Source organism: Suricata suricatta, chromosome 6 (assembly GCF_006229205.1).
Source record: "Suricata suricatta isolate VVHF042 chromosome 6, meerkat_22Aug2017_6uvM2_HiC, whole genome shotgun sequence".
Taxonomy (NCBI): Eukaryota; Metazoa; Chordata; class Mammalia; order Carnivora; family Herpestidae; genus Suricata; species Suricata suricatta.
The window spans coordinates 37,325,837-37,346,228 of record NC_043705.1 but is presented as its reverse complement, the minus strand read 5'-3'; the positions used below and the strand labels follow the sequence as shown (position 1 = coordinate 37,346,228).

At 37.8% G+C, this 20,392-nt stretch overlaps 1 protein-coding gene across 1 annotated transcript; it reads right to left on the bottom strand.

Moving 5' to 3' along the window:
- Positions 1-4,365: 4,365 nt before the first annotated feature.
- On the bottom strand, positions 4,366-17,184 carry LOC115294794 (serine protease inhibitor Kazal-type 6). Its single transcript, XM_029942832.1, has 4 exons — positions 17,110-17,184; positions 14,356-14,378; positions 5,885-6,000; positions 4,366-4,535 (listed from the first exon to the last, which is right to left on the bottom strand). The coding sequence occupies exons 1-4, from the start codon at positions 17,165-17,167 to the stop codon at positions 4,490-4,492; spliced, it is 243 nt and encodes an 80-aa protein (XP_029798692.1). The 5' UTR covers positions 17,168-17,184; the 3' UTR covers positions 4,366-4,489.
- Positions 17,185-20,392: the final 3,208 nt, after the last annotated feature.

The window sequence follows — 20,392 nt, the reverse complement described above, 5'->3', positions numbered from 1 at the left end:
ATATTAAGGAACTTCAATATCCCACTTCCACAGTGGATAAATCACCTGGACATAACATTAATAAGGAAATATTGAAATTGGACTACATCTTAGACCAGATGGACGAAGTGAAAGAGAACAGTGTATCCAAAAGCACACATTCTTCTCAAGCACATATAGAACATTCTCTAGGATAGGTCATTTGTTAGGCTTCAAAACAAGTCTTAAAAATTTTAAGAAAATTGAAGACATATAAATGTCTTTTCTGATTACAAAGCTGTGGGACTGGAAATCAATAACAGGAGGAAAACTGGAAAATTTATGAATATGGGGAAATTAAACAACACATTTCCACAAAAACCTCCACAATGGGTCAAAGGAGAAATCAGTAGGGAAATTAAAAAAAAAAACATTTAAGACAAATGAAAATGGAAACACAATATACCAAAACTTATGGAATTGTGCTTTATGATGTATATGCTTTTAGTGTACATGTCTTACCACATCTAAAGAGTAACTAGTAAGCTAAATGGGGCTAGGCAAGGATACCCTTCTCTTATTAGGTTAGGACTAAATCTTTTCACATGAAAGGAGGAGAAATATGTTCTGTTTATTTTCCCTTAGGTCAAAATACAAAAGTGAAATGCACCAAAATTCTGCAAAGTGACAGATACCAAATCTCAGGAAGAAAAGAAGAAAGTTGAAGAAAGACCAAAAGCCTTTCACAAAATGCCAGTTCACAGTTAGTAGCCTCTTTGAACCAGGAATTGTCAGGGTATGGCAGGTAAAATGGACATCATTGTTTGCACATTGGGAATTATGGTAGATACTGTCACCCTCTTTACATATTTTTTTAAGCTTTTGATAAATCTATTTATTATTATTTTTTTAATTTTAGAGAAAGAAAAGGAGCATGAGAATGAGTGTCTGAGTAGGGTAGGGGCAGAGGGAGAGAGAATCTTAAGCAGGTTTCATGCTCAGCATGGAGTCCCTTGTGGAGCTCAATCCCATAACCCTGGGATCATGACCGGAGCTGAAATCAAGAGTCAGACTCTCAACTGACTGAGCCACCCAGGTTCCCTGAATACTTCTTATTCTATGTCTCCAAATATATAGGACTAATCCCTCCAATTCAACACTTACATCCAAGTCACTCAAATTACTAGGCTTCTATGAAAGGTAGTTTACAAATATAGCATTGACGTCACCATCTCAAGACTCTGCAACTCCCTGACTATGAGATCATGGACAAATCATTTACATCTCTCTATCTCAGCCTCCTCTTCCATAAAATGAGGCTGCGTCTTAACAGCTATTGCTAAATTTAAATGTGATAATGTTTGGGTCCTTACGACTGTGAACATGGGTAATCAGTAATAGATTGGTTAACCTGATTTGTTAGTAGTGAATTATTTTAGACTTTTATCTTAATTACTATTTTCCCTAGTCTTTCCGCCCTTTTATTTTATTAAAAAAATTTTAATGTTTACTTATTATTTTCGAGAGAGAGAGCGAGAGAGAGAGAGAGAGAGAGAGAGAGAGAGAGAGAGAGAGCGAGAGAGCATGAACATGGGAGGGGCAGAGAGAGGGGGAGACACAGAATCCGAAGCAGGCTCCAGGCTCTGAGCTGTCAGCACAGAGCCCGATATGGGGTTGGAACTCACAAACTGCGAGATCATGACCTGAGCCGAAGTTGGATGCTTCACCGACTGAGCCACCCAGGCGCCGCTCCTCTTTGATTTTAGAGTGTGTGTGTGTGTATGTGGTGTGTAAGCTTATGTAAACTACTTCAAGAAAACTTTTCATGGGCACAGACAAGCCTCCCTCACTCGAGTCTAATCATTGACATACCACATTGTTTCTGCAATGAATTTAGCTTCCAAAAAAAAAAAAAAAACCAAAAAAAACCCAGTAAGAGGCAAATAGATGAGAAAGACGACGCGACTTGGCAACATCTGGCATGAGAAGAAAAATGCCTGGGGATAGCTAGTGGTTATTGGTATGATCCAGTTTTGACAAGTTCCCATGGTCATTTGAAGGTATGATGATAGATGTGAGCATTCAGATCAACGATGTTATTTTTTTATGCTTTGAAGAGAAGAGTACAAACCATACCTGGAACAGTATGTTCTGTCCTGGCTATCACAGTGAGGAGCAACGTAAACAGAATTATGAGTATCTGCATCTGTTAGAACCTCTGTATTTAAAAAAATTATTCAAAAACACTTTTCATGAAAAAATTTAAACATACAGCAATATTAAAATAAGTTTTAGTGAATCCCTTAAAACCCTCCAGCTAGATTGTACCATTACTATTTTCCTTTGCTAGTTTTGTTGGGTATCTGTCCACTAATCCATCTTTGACATTATTCAAAGTGAATTGCAGGCATCGGTACCCTTCCCTCTTAACAACTCCACTATGCATATCACAGTGAGGACTACATGACATGTTAAAGAAAGACTACACTACATGTTTACATTCTTTTCTTCTCTGTAATCTTTGCAAAATATGATATGGATAAATCTTAAGTGTGGATTCACTGTCAAACCTCAGTTTGAAAAGCGTGTACATCTCTGAACCCAAACTCCTGTATTTTTGACCATTCATTATTTTATATGTGACTTGCTTCTGCTTTCTAAGAAATACAAGATTTCTGGCCTTCTGTGGTTTATTTTTTGTTTGTTTCCTTTCTATCCCCAAAGAATCGCTCAGAACTACATAAGAGTTAGTAATTTAACTATTTACTCAGTTGTGGCACATGAAATAAACCTTGAAATAAATGGTAGTCTTAAGATGTAAGTAAAAGATGTGTTTGAGTGACACAGGGTGGTCCAAGACGCGTTCCAGTCCAGACAGAAAAGCAAGGTGGGAATACACATTTTGCGTGGACAGCTGACAGGAACCTGCCTGGGGGGTGGGGACTGCTCCAATAGGGAGAAAGGAGGAGGGGACCACATTGGGAGGCATACGTTCAAAGGTGCACAATGACTCAGTTTCCAAACTACACATAGTGCCTCTGTGCCTCCGTTACAAATAACACATTACTTCAGGGAGTAGGAACTAAACAGGAGAAAAGAACCTAATTTCCCCAACGAGCAGGGCACTTAGTATATACAGATAAAAAGCGGACAGAGAAAGAAACTCACGTAATGAGAATTTTCAAAAATGTTAAAGGAACAGAAGGTAAACAAAAAATGCTATGTAAATACGAAGAAAAAGAACAAAAATATCCTGGGCAGTGAAGACAGTATAATGCTGAAACTGAAGACAGAAGGCATATAGCAAAATCTATGGATTTTTGAGCTCTTGTTACACACACATCAGAGATCATTTAACTGCTTACATGCTTCATTTTCTTAATCTTCATGATAAATTTAGGATGTAGACACTAGTGTCCGCATTTTAAAGATGAGTACTTCATAAATCAGAGAAGTCAAATGACTTGTTAAAAAACAAATAGCTTATGTAAGAGTCATGACCCACATTCTGGTCCGTGTGACTCAATCGTCCACCCTCTTATAATTACTTTACCCTACTTATATATTATGTGATCATTTTTCTCCAGCAAAAGGAATAGTCTGTAAGTATGGAAGAGCACAAACCTCACAATTGCAAGAGTGTATAGTTTCCTTAGCACAACTTAATCCACCCCCTGGCTCTTCATCTAAATAGTAGATACATCCCCCAGTTAGGTTAGGTCCTATTCAATTGTATACATGAAGGATAACATCTATCTGCATAAATCCACCATTCCAAAAAGTTGAGAAAGCTCTGGTCTAGAGAGGGTGAACGTTTTATTTATTTATTTTTTTAATTTTTTAATGCTTTATTTATTTTTGATACAGAGAGAGACAGAGCATGAGAGGGGGAGGGTCAGAGAGAGAAGGAGACAGAACAGGAAGCAGGCTCCAGGCTCTGAGCCAGCTGTCAGCACAGAGCCTGACGCGGGGCTCAAACCCAGGAATGTGAGATCTGACCTGAGCCGAAGTCGGAGGCTTAACCAACTGAGCCACCCAAGCGCCCCGAACATTTTATTTTTATAGAAAATACTTTTCCTAAAATTAGGAAGAAACAATATTATATAATCTACAGCTTAAATAATAGATATTATAAAACAACCATAAGCATAATGTAGTATCACACCATTAAAAATCCTCCACCATCCACACAGCAACTGTAAGAATAAGAGAGGGGAAGAGATCTTCCCAAGATCCCACAGCGACTGCTTGATTGATTTAGATCCAAAAAAAATAGGTCTTTTTATCCAACATTTATGCCAGCTCAATTAGTCCATATTTTATCTGTGTGTCTTCTTGATCTCAAAGGAAAAACACAAGCAGTGCCTCTACAGAATGTACTTTATTGACCAGCAAATCCAGGGAAATAGATATATATTGAACTACAGTAAGTGGAGTAGAAGGAGTGTCTATAAATTTAAAGAATCCTTTAGAGAAAAACAGAAGTGAGAAAAGCAGCTGTTGGAAGTCAGCACAAACCCTGCACAAAACTTCAGCATTTTCCTTGATGCTTTAGGCTGATCTTTCCACCACTTTTCCTACAAAAAAGAAAGACAAATGCGTGCTCAGTTCAGTATCATCAGTATTCATCACAAAGGTTGGAAAAAGGTTTGATTATGGCATAGTCCATGCAGTCAGGTGATTCTATATTTCTTCACATTTATGACATGGCAGAGGTTAATTAGATGTACTCAGAGATGACATCTGGACAAATTACAGAAAGCATGAAATGTAAACAAATTTCAGAGTTTTATCCAGGCTTAGACCTTTTGGTTTCAATTGTTCGTTGTCTGACAAAGTATGTATACAACTGGAAGAGGTAAAAGTGACAGGAGAGGTAGTGGCGAAAGGACTCTAGTGTCCTGACAGATGTAAGAAGTTGAGCCAAATGTTCAGGTATTTGCATTTTCCAGAAGATCATATATTCAGTCCTTCCCAGTAGTAGGTGTCCATTAAATCAAATCTCATCTTACCCTATTGCCTTTCTTCTGGGAAAAGTTTGATGGTAATTGGATATGTTACATAAGCAAGTAGGCACATATTTGTTACATGTTGATTCAGTATTTATTAATTTGCATTCTGTATGCTTGGCTTTCCTATTATTAATAGGGAGTTATACAATATCTGTGCTTAGGAATTTTACAGCGAAATTGAGGGTAATTAAGACATTCACAGAAGAAACTCTAACAAAAGAAAGTGAGACAACTTTCATCTGGGTTAAACAAGGGTTATAATTCCCTTTGTTGTACAGTAATCAATCAGACTAAAAGACTGATTGATTGAATAAATTTTTATTAATTGTAAACTGATCTACTGGGAAGGTCACAGTTTTATTAGCTAAAACCTACAGCATCTGTTCTGTTCATTATAAATGTGTAAATTCAATAAATATTGGTCCTTGGGGTACCTGGTTGGCTCAGTAGGTTAAGCATCCGACTTTGGCTCAGGTCATGAACTCACGTTTTGGGAGTTCAAGCCCCGCTTGGGCTCTGTGCTGACAGCCTGGAGCCAGGAGCCTGCTTCAGATTCTATGTCTCTCTCTCTCTCTCTGCCACTTCCCTGCTTGTGCTCTTTATCTTTCTCAAATATAAATAAAGATTTTAATAAATTAAAAAAATAATTATTGGTCCTTGATAGAATCTTCCTAGTATGCTAACTGTAAAGTTTGACTAGTCTGAATAATAAAGGATAATTTTTTCCTCTATCCTTTCCTGAAAGGCTCTTTTCATTAAAACAAAAGAGAAGAATGCATGGAAATTGGTATCTTAGTAACATATAATTTGGTATAGAATAAAATGCCTAAAAATAATTTGGATAAAATATTTTTATTGATGATAAATTTTCTCCAAGCTTCTCATGCTCTGAGTTTGATGAATATGATACTCACACCACCGCCTTACAGAAGGCACATTGATTGCCATATGTCTGGCCATCAGAACCACAGTGGGGATTAGATTCCCGCGTGCAATAGACCTTGGGATCCCGGAACTCACCGCAGTCAACCTACCAACGTAAGCACAGTGACATTGGTATTAGTGCATTTTGTCCATGGGACTGTCCCTTAGAACAGAAGCTTTGGGTAAACTTAAACACACACACACACACACACACACACACACACACACACACACACCCACCCATGATGTAAAGCTTCCTGAAATAGAAAATAGTTTTCCTTAGCTGCTTAACTAGAATTTATAAAACGTAACTGAGACTTTCCCTATGAGACACAGGAAACCCATTTCTGAGTTACCGTATTCAGGAGAAAGTTAATGGTGTACGGCAGATGCTCTCTCCTCATATAAGGAGTGAGGCAAATGCTATGGGTAGGACTTTTTGCTCCAACACTAAATTATTCCAAATGACAGTCGTTTTTGGACTTTAAATGCTGCTTGCTTTTTCTTTTCTTCCACCTTCCCCTCCTTTCTTCCTTCCTCCTTTCTTTCCTCTTTCTTTCACTGTAGTAATTTAACTCTAAGAGCACTCCTTTATTGCTATAAAGATATGGACTATATTGCAAGGAACTTCTTGGAAGCAAAGAGTTCCCAGACGTTATCTGATGGCTTGTTAGTTTTCTCCGTGCTGCTACATCCATTTATCATCTCTTGCAAATACCATTCTAAAGTCTTTATTAGTAACTTCCTCTATCTCAGAGTCTATTTGTAGAATCTGAACTTTTGTGCTTACTATGAAAGCAAAGTAATGGGTGCCTAAGCTGCTCTATTTAGAAGGATTCTGAGGTTGGATCCAGCCTTGATGAGAACATAAGCTATGACTAATTAGCAATTATCATCATGGATTCTATAGAAGGAATGGTAGTACCCATGCTACTAATATATCTCCTTACTTATAGTAGTCTTTTAGAAGTAGCCTGGAGTTTTAAGATTCTTTGCAATTCACTGTCAACTGAGGAAGTATTTGGTGTGCAAATGACATTTGACTCATTTTTTTACAGGGTATAGGCAATATGTAATAGGTCAAACAGCACCTCCAACTGTCAGCTGTGTGGAATGAAGTTATTGTTCCTTCCTTCCTTCCTTTTCTTTTCCTTTCTTTCTTTCTTTCCTTCTCTCTCTCTCTCTCTCTCTCTCTCTCTCTCTCTCTCTCTCTCTCTCTCTCTTTCTTTCTTTCTTTCTTTCTCCTTCCTTCTTCTCTTCCTTCCTTCCTCCCTTCCCTCTCTCTTTCAGTAGGCCTCACACCCAGCTCAGAGGAGAACACCAGGCTTGGACTCATGACCCTAAGATCAAGGCCTGAGCCGAGATCAAGAGTCTGATGCTTAACTAGCTGAGCCACGCGGGGGCCCCTGAAATGAAGTAACATCTAAACATAAATGCAGGGACCATACTTTACTGCATCTATCTTATGCTTATTAATGGATTCATAATATTTAAACAATTTTTATGTGGATTAGTTGAGTTGAGTGTCAAAAAACCCCCCTGAGATATACATTGAATAATGTTATATTAACCAGTTTATATATATGAATAGTGATCCTCAAGAAAATTATGTGGCTTACCAATGCCACACAATCAATACCACAATGATTTCAGTGCTTAGACATAATATTTCTCGTTGCTAATCCAAATTTCCAAAAATCTACTGAGGCTGACTTCCAACACATCCTCACTGAGAGAAATAAAGACCAACGGTTACTATGCACCCTTGACCACACTCAGAGTCAAGACGTAGACTTTATTAAAGCACCTTATTAGGGGGATGTATGAGGACAGGTGAAATGAATCATTTGTTCAAGAATATTATGTAAACCATTATATATTGACAAAAGTCTCTAAAGGTTTGCATCGAAAAACACTCAGCAAATAATTATACAACTGAGTTTAAAAATATCATCACATATATCAGGTTTAAGGCACCTGAGACTATCAAATATAGATTTCTATTGAAATTAGTCACTTGTACTGTTGATGTTGGGCAGTATGGTATTTATCAGAGATCTTAGAGCATGATTGCATACGAGAGAGGCTTCTTATAGTTTGACCTCGAGTCCCACTTTCTCCCACACTCTTAAAGAAAACTCCATCCTTTCTTCCTACCTCTGGGAGAGTAATCTTTCCTGTAGGTTTCCAAATGGAAAAAAGGCTGGAAAATCTTTGCGGCATTATAAATCATAGGACACTTCCTTCTTGAAAGCTGTTTTGTATTTTACATTTAAGTCACTGATGTACACATTTGCGACTGTGTGCTTGAGTCAAGAAAGAACTGTAAAACCTGAATCATCATTGATATTTTCATTTATTCCATAAACAGCCAATGGGTACTAGTAATTTGGAGAACAGAGTGCTGGGTGCTGGTGATACAAAGAGGAATAAGTTACAGACACTCTCTCAGTAAGCTCATAATCTCATCTACATTAGGGAAATAGAGATGACATAGATCATTATGGCACACTGTATGATGGAGGCCACAGTGGGCCAGGCACAGGCAGTGTGGAAGCTGAGGACAGGGCATGTCGGTTCGAGGTATGTGTGTCTCTACTGTCAGGTCAGTGAGGAAAAGGAAAAAAGAAAGTCTCTTACATGAGAGAGATGCCTTCTTAAGACACCTTTCCCTGGCAGTCGGCCCTCTAATCTTGCAATCCAGCCTCTTTTGTCCTTTAGAAAGCAGATATGGAAGAGGCAGTTGGGAAGCAGATATGGTAGAGGCAGTTGGGAAGACACTGTAAGAGTGTCTAGACACAACCTCCTCTCCCAAGCCCACTTCCCCCTTCCACTGCTCCCTGGAATGACTAGGAAGAATAAAAGATTTCAACAATTAAAACCAAACCACTCGAATGGTGTATGAACACACTTCCTCAGACTACACACTATCAAATTGTAGTGGCCTCTAATGATCCCCGAAGTGAGCTGAAGGATCCTGTCATAGAACTTGTTCTGCTGCTCGCCATTAACTAGTTGTGCCATCTTGGACAAAGTACTCAATATCTATGCCTCAATTTTTGTAATTAAAAATTTGAAAAAGAAATAACAGATTCTATGCTTTACTGCTAGAGTTGCTATAAGAATCCAAGGTGGTCATGTAAGAGTTATAGAAAATCAGGGTAGGATATTTGAAATAGCGCTGGGCTAGAAGTGTGAAACACAAGTTTTTTCGTGCAGGCCTACCCTAACTGTGATGATAAATCCTTGGAAAACACTTTGTAAAGCTCCAGGTATTTGGAAGATTGCTACTACCAATACTAACAATGTAAATTGTATCACAGTCTACAATTTCTGGAGCCCATTATTTCTTATCCTATTTTAGTGAATTTTTGGATGTTTTTAAAATTGGTCTTGGATTTACCAAGCACTCCCATTTATTTCCTTAGTTGAGTCTCCAGAGACAGCTTCTGGGTGCTTGGGTGACCCCTTGTGGTTCTTCAAAGAACTGTGCCCTCTAAAATATTCTGGAAAAGAGTGACACTTTTAGTACCCAAATCTGGTTTTTTGTTTTTTTGTTTTGTTTTGCTAATAGTGACTACCACATCCTTTAACTGGTCTGGAAAATGAGCTTGTATGGTTACTAAATCAACTAAAGAGCCAGGATTACTGACTCTAGTCTAGCACTTTAGTTCTACACATAAAGCCAATGAAAATTTGCAAACACAAACAGTCACACACACACACACCAGAGTGTAGGACTTCTTAAGCAAAAATATACTATAATAAAAACAGTCGTTTAAAATCAGCACATGCAGCAGGTATTTTGAAACTTGGAGGAATTAGAAACAGCAGAATTCACTGCATTGGCTCAGGTAAGAAATGTTGAGGATGGTATATTTCTGACAATCAGGAAGTAGAGTTTGAGATTTTGATGAAGACTCAAGGGAAAAAAAAGTCTGGAACTCATCAGTATCATCTGGGAAGATATATGTTCTTAGAGACAAAATTAAGTACATAGAATTTTCTTGAAAATGCCAATAATGAATACTTGGGAAGAAAGCAGAAAAGACAATGAAGGGAAGAAGAGAAACAGTTGGGGAGCCAGGGTACTGGCGTAGTGTAGAAGCAAGGAGAGAGTTCCAAAAATGATTGGGCTGATCAAACAGCACATATCATAAAGAAATCATGAATAATGACTATGTCCTCAAAGGGGTCTTTTTCTTTAATTTTTCTTAAAAAATTTTTTTAGAGCACATTTGGCAGCGTCGAAGGAGTGTGAAGACAGGGGAAGCAGAAGCCAAGTCAGGGAGGGGTATGATAGAGAAAGGAACTGATTTATACGCATAGATAGCATTTTTCAGTAAAGGTGAGAATAGACGAAGTATATAGAGTAACTTTAGTCAATGATTTGGTTCACACTTAATACTAACATGCCAAAATATAACTCTTTATCTCTCCCTCCAAACTAGTTTTACATTCCTTTTATCCCCACTTTTTACCACAGCACCATTCTTCAGATTCTTCACCTACCTCAGGTTAAAACATTGCCACTTCTTTCCCCTTGCAAGTGTCACCTTTCATGTATTTCTTCACCCTATGTCCCTCTTCACCAATTCCAAATTTATGACCTGTCACCACCTTCAACGTTTCTTTCCTGAGTTAATGCAATGATTTCTGCTCTCTGTTTCCAATTCCTTCCAGTTCCCAAATCCCTACTGCATGTGGAAACAAGTTTGCTTATTTTAAACGACTGTTTTCATCATAAGCACTTTTTTACTTATGAAGTGAGGATTGTTAACACTAACACGTATTTGTTTAGAAAATAATGCTGCTCAGGGTGCCTGGGTGGCTCAGTCAGTTAAGCGTCCAACTCTCAATTTCGGCTCAGGTCATGATCTTGAAGTTCGTTAAATGGAGACTGGTGTCAGGCTCTGTGCTGACAGTTTGGAGCCTGCGTGGGACTGTCTCTTTCTCCCTCTCTCCACCCTCTTCTTCCCTGTGCTCTCTCAAAATAAATAAATAAACTAAAAAAAAAAAAAGAAAACTATGCATCCACACATATGGCACAATGGCTTTCTATTGCTGATCAGAGGTAGTGTGCAGCCACAGAAGCTTACTATGTGGGGTCTAGTGTCGGAAGATGCTGATTGCACAGTTTTACTGCTGTTGGTAAACTTGAGTGAGATAGGTCCTCTGTGTAAAGCCTGAGTTCTCCTACCGGTAGTTAGAGATTCTGGTTAACGCTGCCACGTTGTATTTAGTTATTCTGTCAGCATCTTAACTATCAGTTAATGCAAGCTGATTAGGAAAAATGAACTGTCCCAAACATATTTCATCCATGGAGCATTGTTTAACTAACTATACTAAAACTTACCATGGCTTTGTCTTAAAATACTAGCAGGAAAGGGTGCCTGGGTGGCTCAGTTGGTTAAGCGTCCGGCTTAGGCTCAGGTCATGACCTCACAGTTCGTGAGTTCAAGCCCCGCATTGGGCTCTGCTGACAGCTCAGAACCTGGAGCCTGCCTCAGATTGTGTGACTCCTCTCTCTGCCCCTCTCCTGCTTGCACTCTGTCTCTCTCTCAAAAATAAATAAACATTAAAAAATTTTTAAAAATACTAGTAGAAATAAACATAGATATCTTAAAATTATTGTAAAAAGAAAATGGTTGACAATTATTAGTTTCAAGCAGTTTGTTATGTTAATTCCAATCTGTAATATTTGTTTAAACAGATCCTTAAGATTATGTTCCTAAATACACAGGCTGGTAGGGAAATAAGAAAATTAAAGACAATGTAGGGAGTGGTTCTAAAAGCAAAATCTAGGGGCACCTGGGTGGCTCAGTTGGTTAAGCATCCAGCTTCGGCTCGGGTCATGATCTCACGGTTCGTGGGTTTGAGCCCTGCATCAGGCTCTGTGCTGACAGCTAGCTCGGAGCCTCAGGCCAGTCTTCAGATTCTATGTCTCCCTCTCTCGCTGACCCTCCCCTGCTCAAGCGCTCTCTCTCTCTCTCTCTCTCTCTCTCTCTCAAAAATAAATAAAACATTAAAAAAATTAAAAGCAAAATCTATTCTGTTAAAAATTCTATCGTTGTTTTGAGATTATGTTTTTCCAGCATTTTGGTATGACACTATAATTTCTTTTAATGAAGGCTGGTGAGGGTAAATAGTAGTTTTATTTTTAATAATTGTTATTACTATATTATTTTTATGTTATTTAATGTTCCTACTTGGCAAATTAAAGAGCTTGCAGCATATTAGTCATTTACATTTACAGGGAACATTTTACAAGACTATGAAATCCAAAAGTCTAGGAACATGCTTTTTGTTTGGTTGAACTCTTAGAGAGAATGTGAAGCTGTTACAAGCCAATAATTTAAACTGCTCACTCTAATTTCCCCATCAGGTGCTCCATCATGGAGAGATTTCTTGGCATCAGAAAAATGACTTTGGTGTTAGAGAAAATCTTTCTCCCTTTTGTACTGGCTTGATCAGACTTGAGCAGGCATGCTCCTAACGACAGCTTCAGCTTCTGTCTGGTAATGGGACAGTCACTGTCCTTCCAGCCACACGAAAGAGAAACAGTAGCCTTCGTAGGATTCAGATCCCTAAGGCCAGAAGAGGCTTTAGAGATCATTGAATCCATATTTTCATTTTAGCAATGTGGAAACAGAGGCAAAAAGAAGGCAAGAGACATCCCTTGGATCACGCTGCCTGTAAGTATTGGAACAAGGACTCGTCTATACTGTCTCCAGTGCGTTTGAGTGCTGGAAAGTCCGTGCTTCCCAGGATCAGATAATTACCTAGAATGTAGATTCAAATCTCCCCAGGTGTGTGATTATTATTCAGTAAGTCTGGCCTGGTGCCTGGGGGTCTTCATATTGAGGAAGCATCCCCCGTGACCCTCAGGCAAGCAGACTCTAAGACTTGGGTCCATCTAAAGGAAAAGAATCAGTAAATAGCAGATTTTAAATGAGCCCTAGAAAACATTAAAAATCTCATCTGGAATTCCAAGCTGAAAGAAGAGAAGCAACTTGTGTGTTAAGGAGAAAACTAGGGTTAAATTCCTTATATTTTAAATCTATGTATAATAGCCTTATTATATATTACCACCTAATGGGATGTGAAATGTTTGTCTCGATCTGATGTCCTTTCTGTTTGTTTTGATATTTAACATAGACTGTGCTGCCACATATATTTAAATATAGGAATAAATCAATTTTACAATGTACGACTACACAGAGCAATACATGTGCATGTGCACCAGGGTACAAGTGCATGAGTGTGCCCACACACACACACAGACACATACACACCGGCAGTTAACTGTAAGGCATCATCGATTGTAAGTCATGCATCAATTTCTGAGATGCTAAAATTTGAAGTAAAAGTTTTATGCAAGTGGTAGGTATACTAGGGTTTGAAAATATTTTTCAGCTCCTTTGCTAACTCCAGTCATTTGGCAGTGGTATCTGGAAACTTTGGAAGCCAAGAGTTCTTGAGCACAACAAGGATTTTCAAGAACCAAGGCCAAGTCAAATAAAAACGTTCAGTACAGACACAGGGACAGGATTGGCAGAGCAAATGCCGCTTGTTTGTGTTGTCCTTTGATAGAACAAGAAAACTGGAAAAAAGTCGGTGGAATAATCAGCCAAGTCATGAAGATAACTCATGCCTATTCCTATTTTAACCCAAATTGCATTTAAATTTGAGTGACTCAGTTTGCATATACCCAGGGCAAAACATACAAGTTTGCTCCCTTGGCTGCCTTACTTCTAAATATAAAGTAACAGCCTCTGTCCTAATAACCCCTTGATAAGCTGGTAACAATTAATTGCTAAGTCATCCTTTGACCAAATGCTCCCAAGTAGTTTATTTAACTTAAATCTAATTCTACGAGGTGAATAACATGATTCCTTTTCTAGAGTTGTGGAAATTACAGCTCAGAGAAGCTGAGTAATTTGCCCAAGATCACACAGTGAAATCAGAGATAGAGCATCGGCGCTATCACAGATTCATCCCGTTTTTATTTAAACTCATTTCACTTGAACAAAATCTCAGAATGGGCATTTAGAATCTTCAAATGGAACACAGTATATTCGTAGAGATATTACAGTTAAAAAAGGAGTTGCGGGGTGCCTGGGTGGCTCAGTCGGTTAAGCGTCTGGCCTCGGCTCAGGTCATGATCTCATGGTTCATGGGTTCGAGCCCCACGTCAGGCTCTGTGCTGACAGCTCAGAGCCTGGAGCCTGCTTCAGATTCTGTATCTCCCTCTCTCTCTGACCCTCCCCTGCTCGTGCTGTCTCTCTCTGTCTCTCAAAAATAAAACACATAAAAAAAAAGGAGTTGCTTCTGATTTCTGCACTTGGTACGCTTGTTCTTTGTTTCTGCTCTTTTACCCACAGGCAAACCTCTCTTTGGCCAGGGAATTCCAGCCAAACACCACCCAGGTCTGAATAAAAGGTAAAAAATATGTACTGACCTGTCCTTCTTGACTGAAGACACCTAAAAAAAAAAAAAAGCACAAAATTCAAACAATGTAGTCTCTGAATGTGCAAAAAAGTGAGATTTGCAAAATTAGGCACCTCCAAGCCAGGCATGATTCTTTTTCTTGGTTCTTGGTCAGCTCAACAAATCATGACATGGTAGTTTTATTTTTTACACGTGTTTGCTTCTTAGGGAGTAGTAGGAAGTTTGAAATGGATATAAGCACATGAACTATGATGGGGTAATATTTCCTGGAGGTTGGGGTGAGGTCAGAGGAAACAATATAAGGGTCTGGAGATTCATGTGACAGTCATGGTCAAGTCACTCATTTATCTGGGAGTGACTTTTTCATCTCTGGCTTCACTTGGTTAGAGGCCGGCTTGGAAAATTTCCTCTAACTTTGATGTTCAAGCGTTCAGTGCGTGGAGTCCCTTCCCAAAGTCTTTGTTACAGGTAGTTGGAGAAGGCACTACATTTGTTGTTCTTTGAGCCCCACATTGCACTTCTGCCCTTTATACTCAACCAGCTTTAAAGACCTTGGCATAAATATAGACTCATAAGGACAAACTCATTCTCTTTTCTATGACTCATTCTCCTGGTACATCCTTCTAAATTCCTGAAAGAGAAAAATGTCCATAAATACAGTCTTGCTTCTCTCCACCTTGCGTCTTCTTCCACCTTTAGGATTATGTGTGTGAGTTTTAGGTTGTGGCTAATTCGCTCAGTGGTTTAAAATACTTATATAAAAGTCTTAGGTTCAATTCTGGAAGGAGCTCCTGATGATTTCTGGCCATTTCTGTGGTACTCCAATGTCAAGAACACTTCTCACATGTAAGCCCAAGACCACTTTGATGATGGAAAGTGGATGAGTAAGTGTGATCCTTTTCTAGTGCTGGGCAGCACAAGGCTTTTAAATTTAAAAGTTAATAACATCTACTGTAGCGATGACCAACCTTTCTGCAGCAGTGAGGTGGGTTACTAGACGGTAGCTCCAATTGTGGTGAGCAGAGCACAGTGTACGCATGGTGTATGCACAGTGTTGAATCACTACGTTCTACACCTGTAACTAATGTAACACTGTGCACCAACTAGAGTTCAGTAAAAAAAAAAAAAAAAAGAGGATTTCTCTACTAAAAAAGTAAATAAGCAAAGTGCAATTTCAGCAGCAGCAACAACAACAACAAAGTACAGATTCTAAGGACAACCACTTGAAAATTCCACTGTATAAGATCAAATAGGGCCAGGGAAGTCTATATTTTTACTACCAGTTCAAATGAGTTTTATGAAAATACAGTGTGACAATTTTTAGTCATTTCTCCACTATATAGATCTTTGATCAGAAGAGGAGAGATTTTGCCCAATGTCTCCTAGGTAGGAAATGTCAAGGCAGACGCAGAATTAATATTTACAATGTCTGAGTCCAGCTCCGTATTCTCATTATTAAACTTTAATAACGGCAATGTTAATAGGCGTTCGTTGAACTCTTACTATGTCCCACTCACTATGTCAAGGACTTTGCACGCATTTTCTCATTTAAACCACCATGTAGGGCTAGCCTTTTTACATCCCCCTTTTACAGATGGGGAAAATGACACACAGAAGGGTTATCACACAGCTGTAAAAAGGAAATGCCAGAACTGAGATTCATTTCTTTTGGCACATTAAGACTCTTAGGTACTGTGCCTTCCCAAATAATGATATATTGGTGAAGGACTCTGTTTTAGTGTTAGTGTCTGGTATTGATCAACCAGATCCAATGAGAATATCCTCTGAAAGCAACAAAACTCAACCACTTTTGTCACAAGAAAATGATGTATCACACATGGAAGTTCCAGGACACACTCATTTCTAGCATTCTACAAAGGAGAGAAGATCTCGAAATGTGCTATTTCTCCAGGTGACACAGGCCATTAGTGGCAGATGTGCGCCTATTTTTGGGCCTCAACTCTGTAGCATGTGCTTTGTTCACTGCAACGGCAAAGAAGAGAATAATAAAGAAGGAAATAAATAGGAACCGTGGCCCTGTTTGTATACATGATCCTGTGATGAAAAATTCATATTGAACTGTAATGATCCTTTAAACGATCTGAATTGATAGAATATATGGCCATTGTTCACTAAAGTGACAAAAGATAGTCCCTGCCTGAAGGATTAATTCACTACCAGCATTTATGTTTCTGCAGTTTAAGATTCACTCACTTTTCTGAAGCATTCTCTGAGCTACCTTTTTCCTCCTTGTTTCAATTTCAGTTCTTTGCAGCCCAGTTATAAGAATAATGAGGATAGAAAATCTTTCTTTTGTCTTAGAAGCCAAACTAATAGTTACAATTAGTCATCCTCTAGACTAGTTCTGTGGAACAAATATCAACTGTAATGTCTAGAAGTCTTGGATTCAAATTCTAAATTCTACTTACTAGTCACAAGTCCTTTGGTTAATTTTCTTAAGTTCTTTGTGCCATGTTCTTTTTTTAATATATAGAATATAGATATAAATACCTTGGCAAGTTTATTGGATATAATGCATACAAGCTTTTAGTACATGCCTGGAATATAATATATGCTCAACAAAAAAGTTATTTTTATCATTACTATCACCATATTCATCATCATAATCATTATCATGATTATGATGATCTCAGGATTGCCTGAATATCCAAATTGTTAGAGTTGTGAAATGTGGTAGAGAAAAACACTTATTTCCAGTTCAGTATAAATAGTGGATTATAATTTTAAAGAAAAATAAACTCACCTGAGAAAATGCTGAAAAGAGCCAGAGAGAGGAGCAGAAAGACATTTAATAATTTCATGGTGCCAGTTAGCTCACTGAGGTCAAGGCTGCTTGGTTCAGCTCAGGCTCTGGGGCAAGACACTTCACAGAGCACTAAAACACACACTGAGACATATATATATAGAGAGAGACATGATCAAGGGAGTTGAGATCTCCACCTTCTTTATAAATCGCATTTTAAAACCATATGCAAATCTATACAATTTAGGCATTTATGGGGACCTCTTACCAACTTAAAGAAAGGGTTCATGCTCTCCATCATTCTTAAAATTTAGAACAATTATGTGACTCGCACCTTAGATCTTATTAATAATTGAGGATGTCATTTTCCACCTGTAGTCTACATTTTCCTAACAACCAATATATCCTCCCTGCTTTTCCCTCTAAGGTTTTGCTGTATTAAAGGGATGACTCACTGGTGAAGCCTGCTGGATGCCCAGGTCTCTTTCAGACAGGTCCTGCATGTCTGTGGTCCAGATGAGTAACCACCCCGGAAAGGAATCTTGGGTGTAACTTGAATTTTCAAAGTCCACATTATCCAAGGTGTACCCTAGAGAAATAGGCATTCTACATTGTCACCAGGACTACATCTGAAAAAGCATTTTTGGGAAAGGAATCAGCTTGTTAATCTTTAATATAATTGCCATCATCAAATGCCAGTGAGTTTCAATTTTGAAGTTAAATGAAGAAGGGAGTCAAAGTATGTTTTTTATTTGTAAAAAAACCATTTTTATCCATTCATAAACCGATGATGATATATGAAAGTGCTGAATCACTGTATGATACACCTGAAACTGATAACTACAATGTATGCTAATTACCTAGAATTTAAATAAAACTCTTAAATTTTTTAAGTTATCAAATTGAGGAATATTTGAAATATGGAATACTAAATATTTCAATTTTCTCTGTAAAGTAAAAATAGAATAGTCATACTAAAGCCTTTTGTTTTAACTCCTTTAAAATACACTATCCATATACATAGATGAATCCCATTAACCATCATGGCCAATTTAATTGCAAGGCAGACCAAAGAGTGGGCTGCCATAGCTTTCTTTATGTGAATAACAACAAAAACAAACAATGGGTAAAATGATAATGAGAAAGTCTCTCTCCAACAGCTACTTAAAATATCATGAAGAAAAGTACAGCAATTTAACATGTTGGAAGAACATGCAGGATGCGTCCAAGTTTAAACACTCCTTTGTGGAATCTGAAAACAAACCAACCAACCAAACAAACAAAAAGCAGAATCAGGCCTGTAAATGCAAAGAACAAATTGAGGATTGCCAGCTGGAAGGGGAGTGGGTAGTTGAACAAAACTGCTCAAGGGAAGTGGGAAATACAGGCTTCCAATTATGGAATGAATAAGTCACAACAAGAAAAGACAGATGGAATACAGCCAATGACACTGTGACAGCACATTATGGTAACAGACAGTAGCTAGGCTGGTGGAGAGGACAGCATAAGGTATAGTAAAGCTGAGTCACTATGTCGTACACCTGAAAGTAAGTAACAGTGTACGTTGGCTACAATCAAATTTAAAAAATTAAAAGAATAAAAAATAAACACAGGTGATGTGTCATATGTAGAAATAACTCAGAAATCATACTTCTAAACAATGGATTTCCTTTTACAGTAATGGTTTTGAGAAAAATATAGAGTTCAGGGGTACGTGGGTGACTCGCTCAGTTAAACTCCTGACTCTTGGTTTCAGCTCATGTCATGATCTCATGGTTTGCAGGTTTGAGCCCTACCTTGGGCTTTATGCTGATGGTGTGGAGCCTACTAGGGATTTTGTCCCACCCACCCCTTGCCCCTTTCATGCTTGCACTCTCTCTCTCTCTCAAAATAAATAAACTTAAAAAAAAAAGAAAAAAAGAAAAGAAAAGAAATATGTAGTTCAGATATTGTTCTTTTATTTCAAGATATTTATTTTCTTTTTGGAAATAACATAATTTTAAGAATTTTAATTTGATTCATCTCACAATTTAGGATGCACTTTCTGTCCTTGGAAATGATCAATATATTGTATTGAATTCAGCAATCGGGTAAGATATTGCTGTTTAATCAAAAGGGAAGCAAAATAACAAAACTACGAATTATTTGCTTTTAACTGCTTCCCTGACAGTTTCGAAAGATGTGAATTTAAAGGAAGGAGGGATGGGGGAGTGAGGAGTACAGATAGGAAAGAGATGATGGAAGAAGAGGGAACAAAAGGCATGTGTTTGGCAATATTCAGTATTTTCATTTTAAAGAGTGTGATATGAAACACACATAGACACATTCATGCTTATATACACATAATCTTAAAGTCTTTTACAGAAAGTTAGAGGTCAGATCTCAGGCACTAAAAATTTCAAAGGCAACTAATGAACAACCTTAAAAACTATTTAAATTTTTCTTGAATGCTTTATGGAGAAAATTTTGTGGTATCTAGAATACTTTCAGATATTCCTAGCAATTAATAGGTGCTCAGAAAATGTTTGTTATATAACTGAGATGGAAATATCTTAAATTGGCAAAACTAGTGTATTCTGCTCTTATTGTGAAATGAAGAAAAGAACAATAAAAATAAGAACATTTCATTCTTTGACATAGAAACCTTAGCTTATATAAAACTGGATCCTCTCTACTGAATATATTAGGTATACTAATGTTTTATCAGAAAACAATAAAACATAGATTTTATAATTAATTATGACCTTAAAGGACATTTATGTCAATCACTCACTCATTACAAAAAAGAAGTTAAAGTTTTCCTAAGAAAAGTATCTAGTACTTTTACACCTACTGGTTCTGTGCTGGATAAGAAAGAACATAGACTTTGATTCCAGATAGACCCAATGTATGCATTCCACTTCTGCCATGAGTTGTATGATGTGAGGGATGTTCATTAAGTTTTCCAAGTCTTAATATTCTTAATAAGGTGGATTTCTGGGTTCTTTTCATGCATGTTATACTTATTGTTTCACTGTTAATATTTTGTTAAATTTTTGCATTCAGCCTCAAAATTATTTAGGTTTGAGTATGTCATCACAGTAAGATCCCCTTCAACTATAAATTCAGCTATAAATCTAGTAAAGGTCTTCTGGATCATCATCAATATCACTGTCAAAGTGTTGAACAAAACAGGGTTGAAGATATTTCACCAATTATCTCCATGGTTACTCTACTGAAGTCAATGTTCACATGTTTTGGCACGGTACCAAGGTCTCACCCTTCTGAGACACAACGCGACGGA

Excerpts from the sequence above, each read along its gene's own strand:
- LOC115294794 (XM_029942832.1), bottom strand. The coding sequence starts at position 17,167 with ATGAAATTATTAAATGTCTTTCTGCTCCTCTCTCTGGCTCTTTTCAGC. Across the intron at positions 14,379-17,109 it reads TCTTTTCAGCATTTTCTCAG|GTGTCTTCAGTCAAGAAGGA; the intron begins GTGAGTTTATTT and ends TTTTTTTTTTAG. Across the intron at positions 4,536-5,884 it reads GCCTTCTGTAAGGCGGTGGT|GAAAAGTGGTGGAAAGATCA; the intron begins GTGAGTATCATA and ends TCTTTTTTGTAG.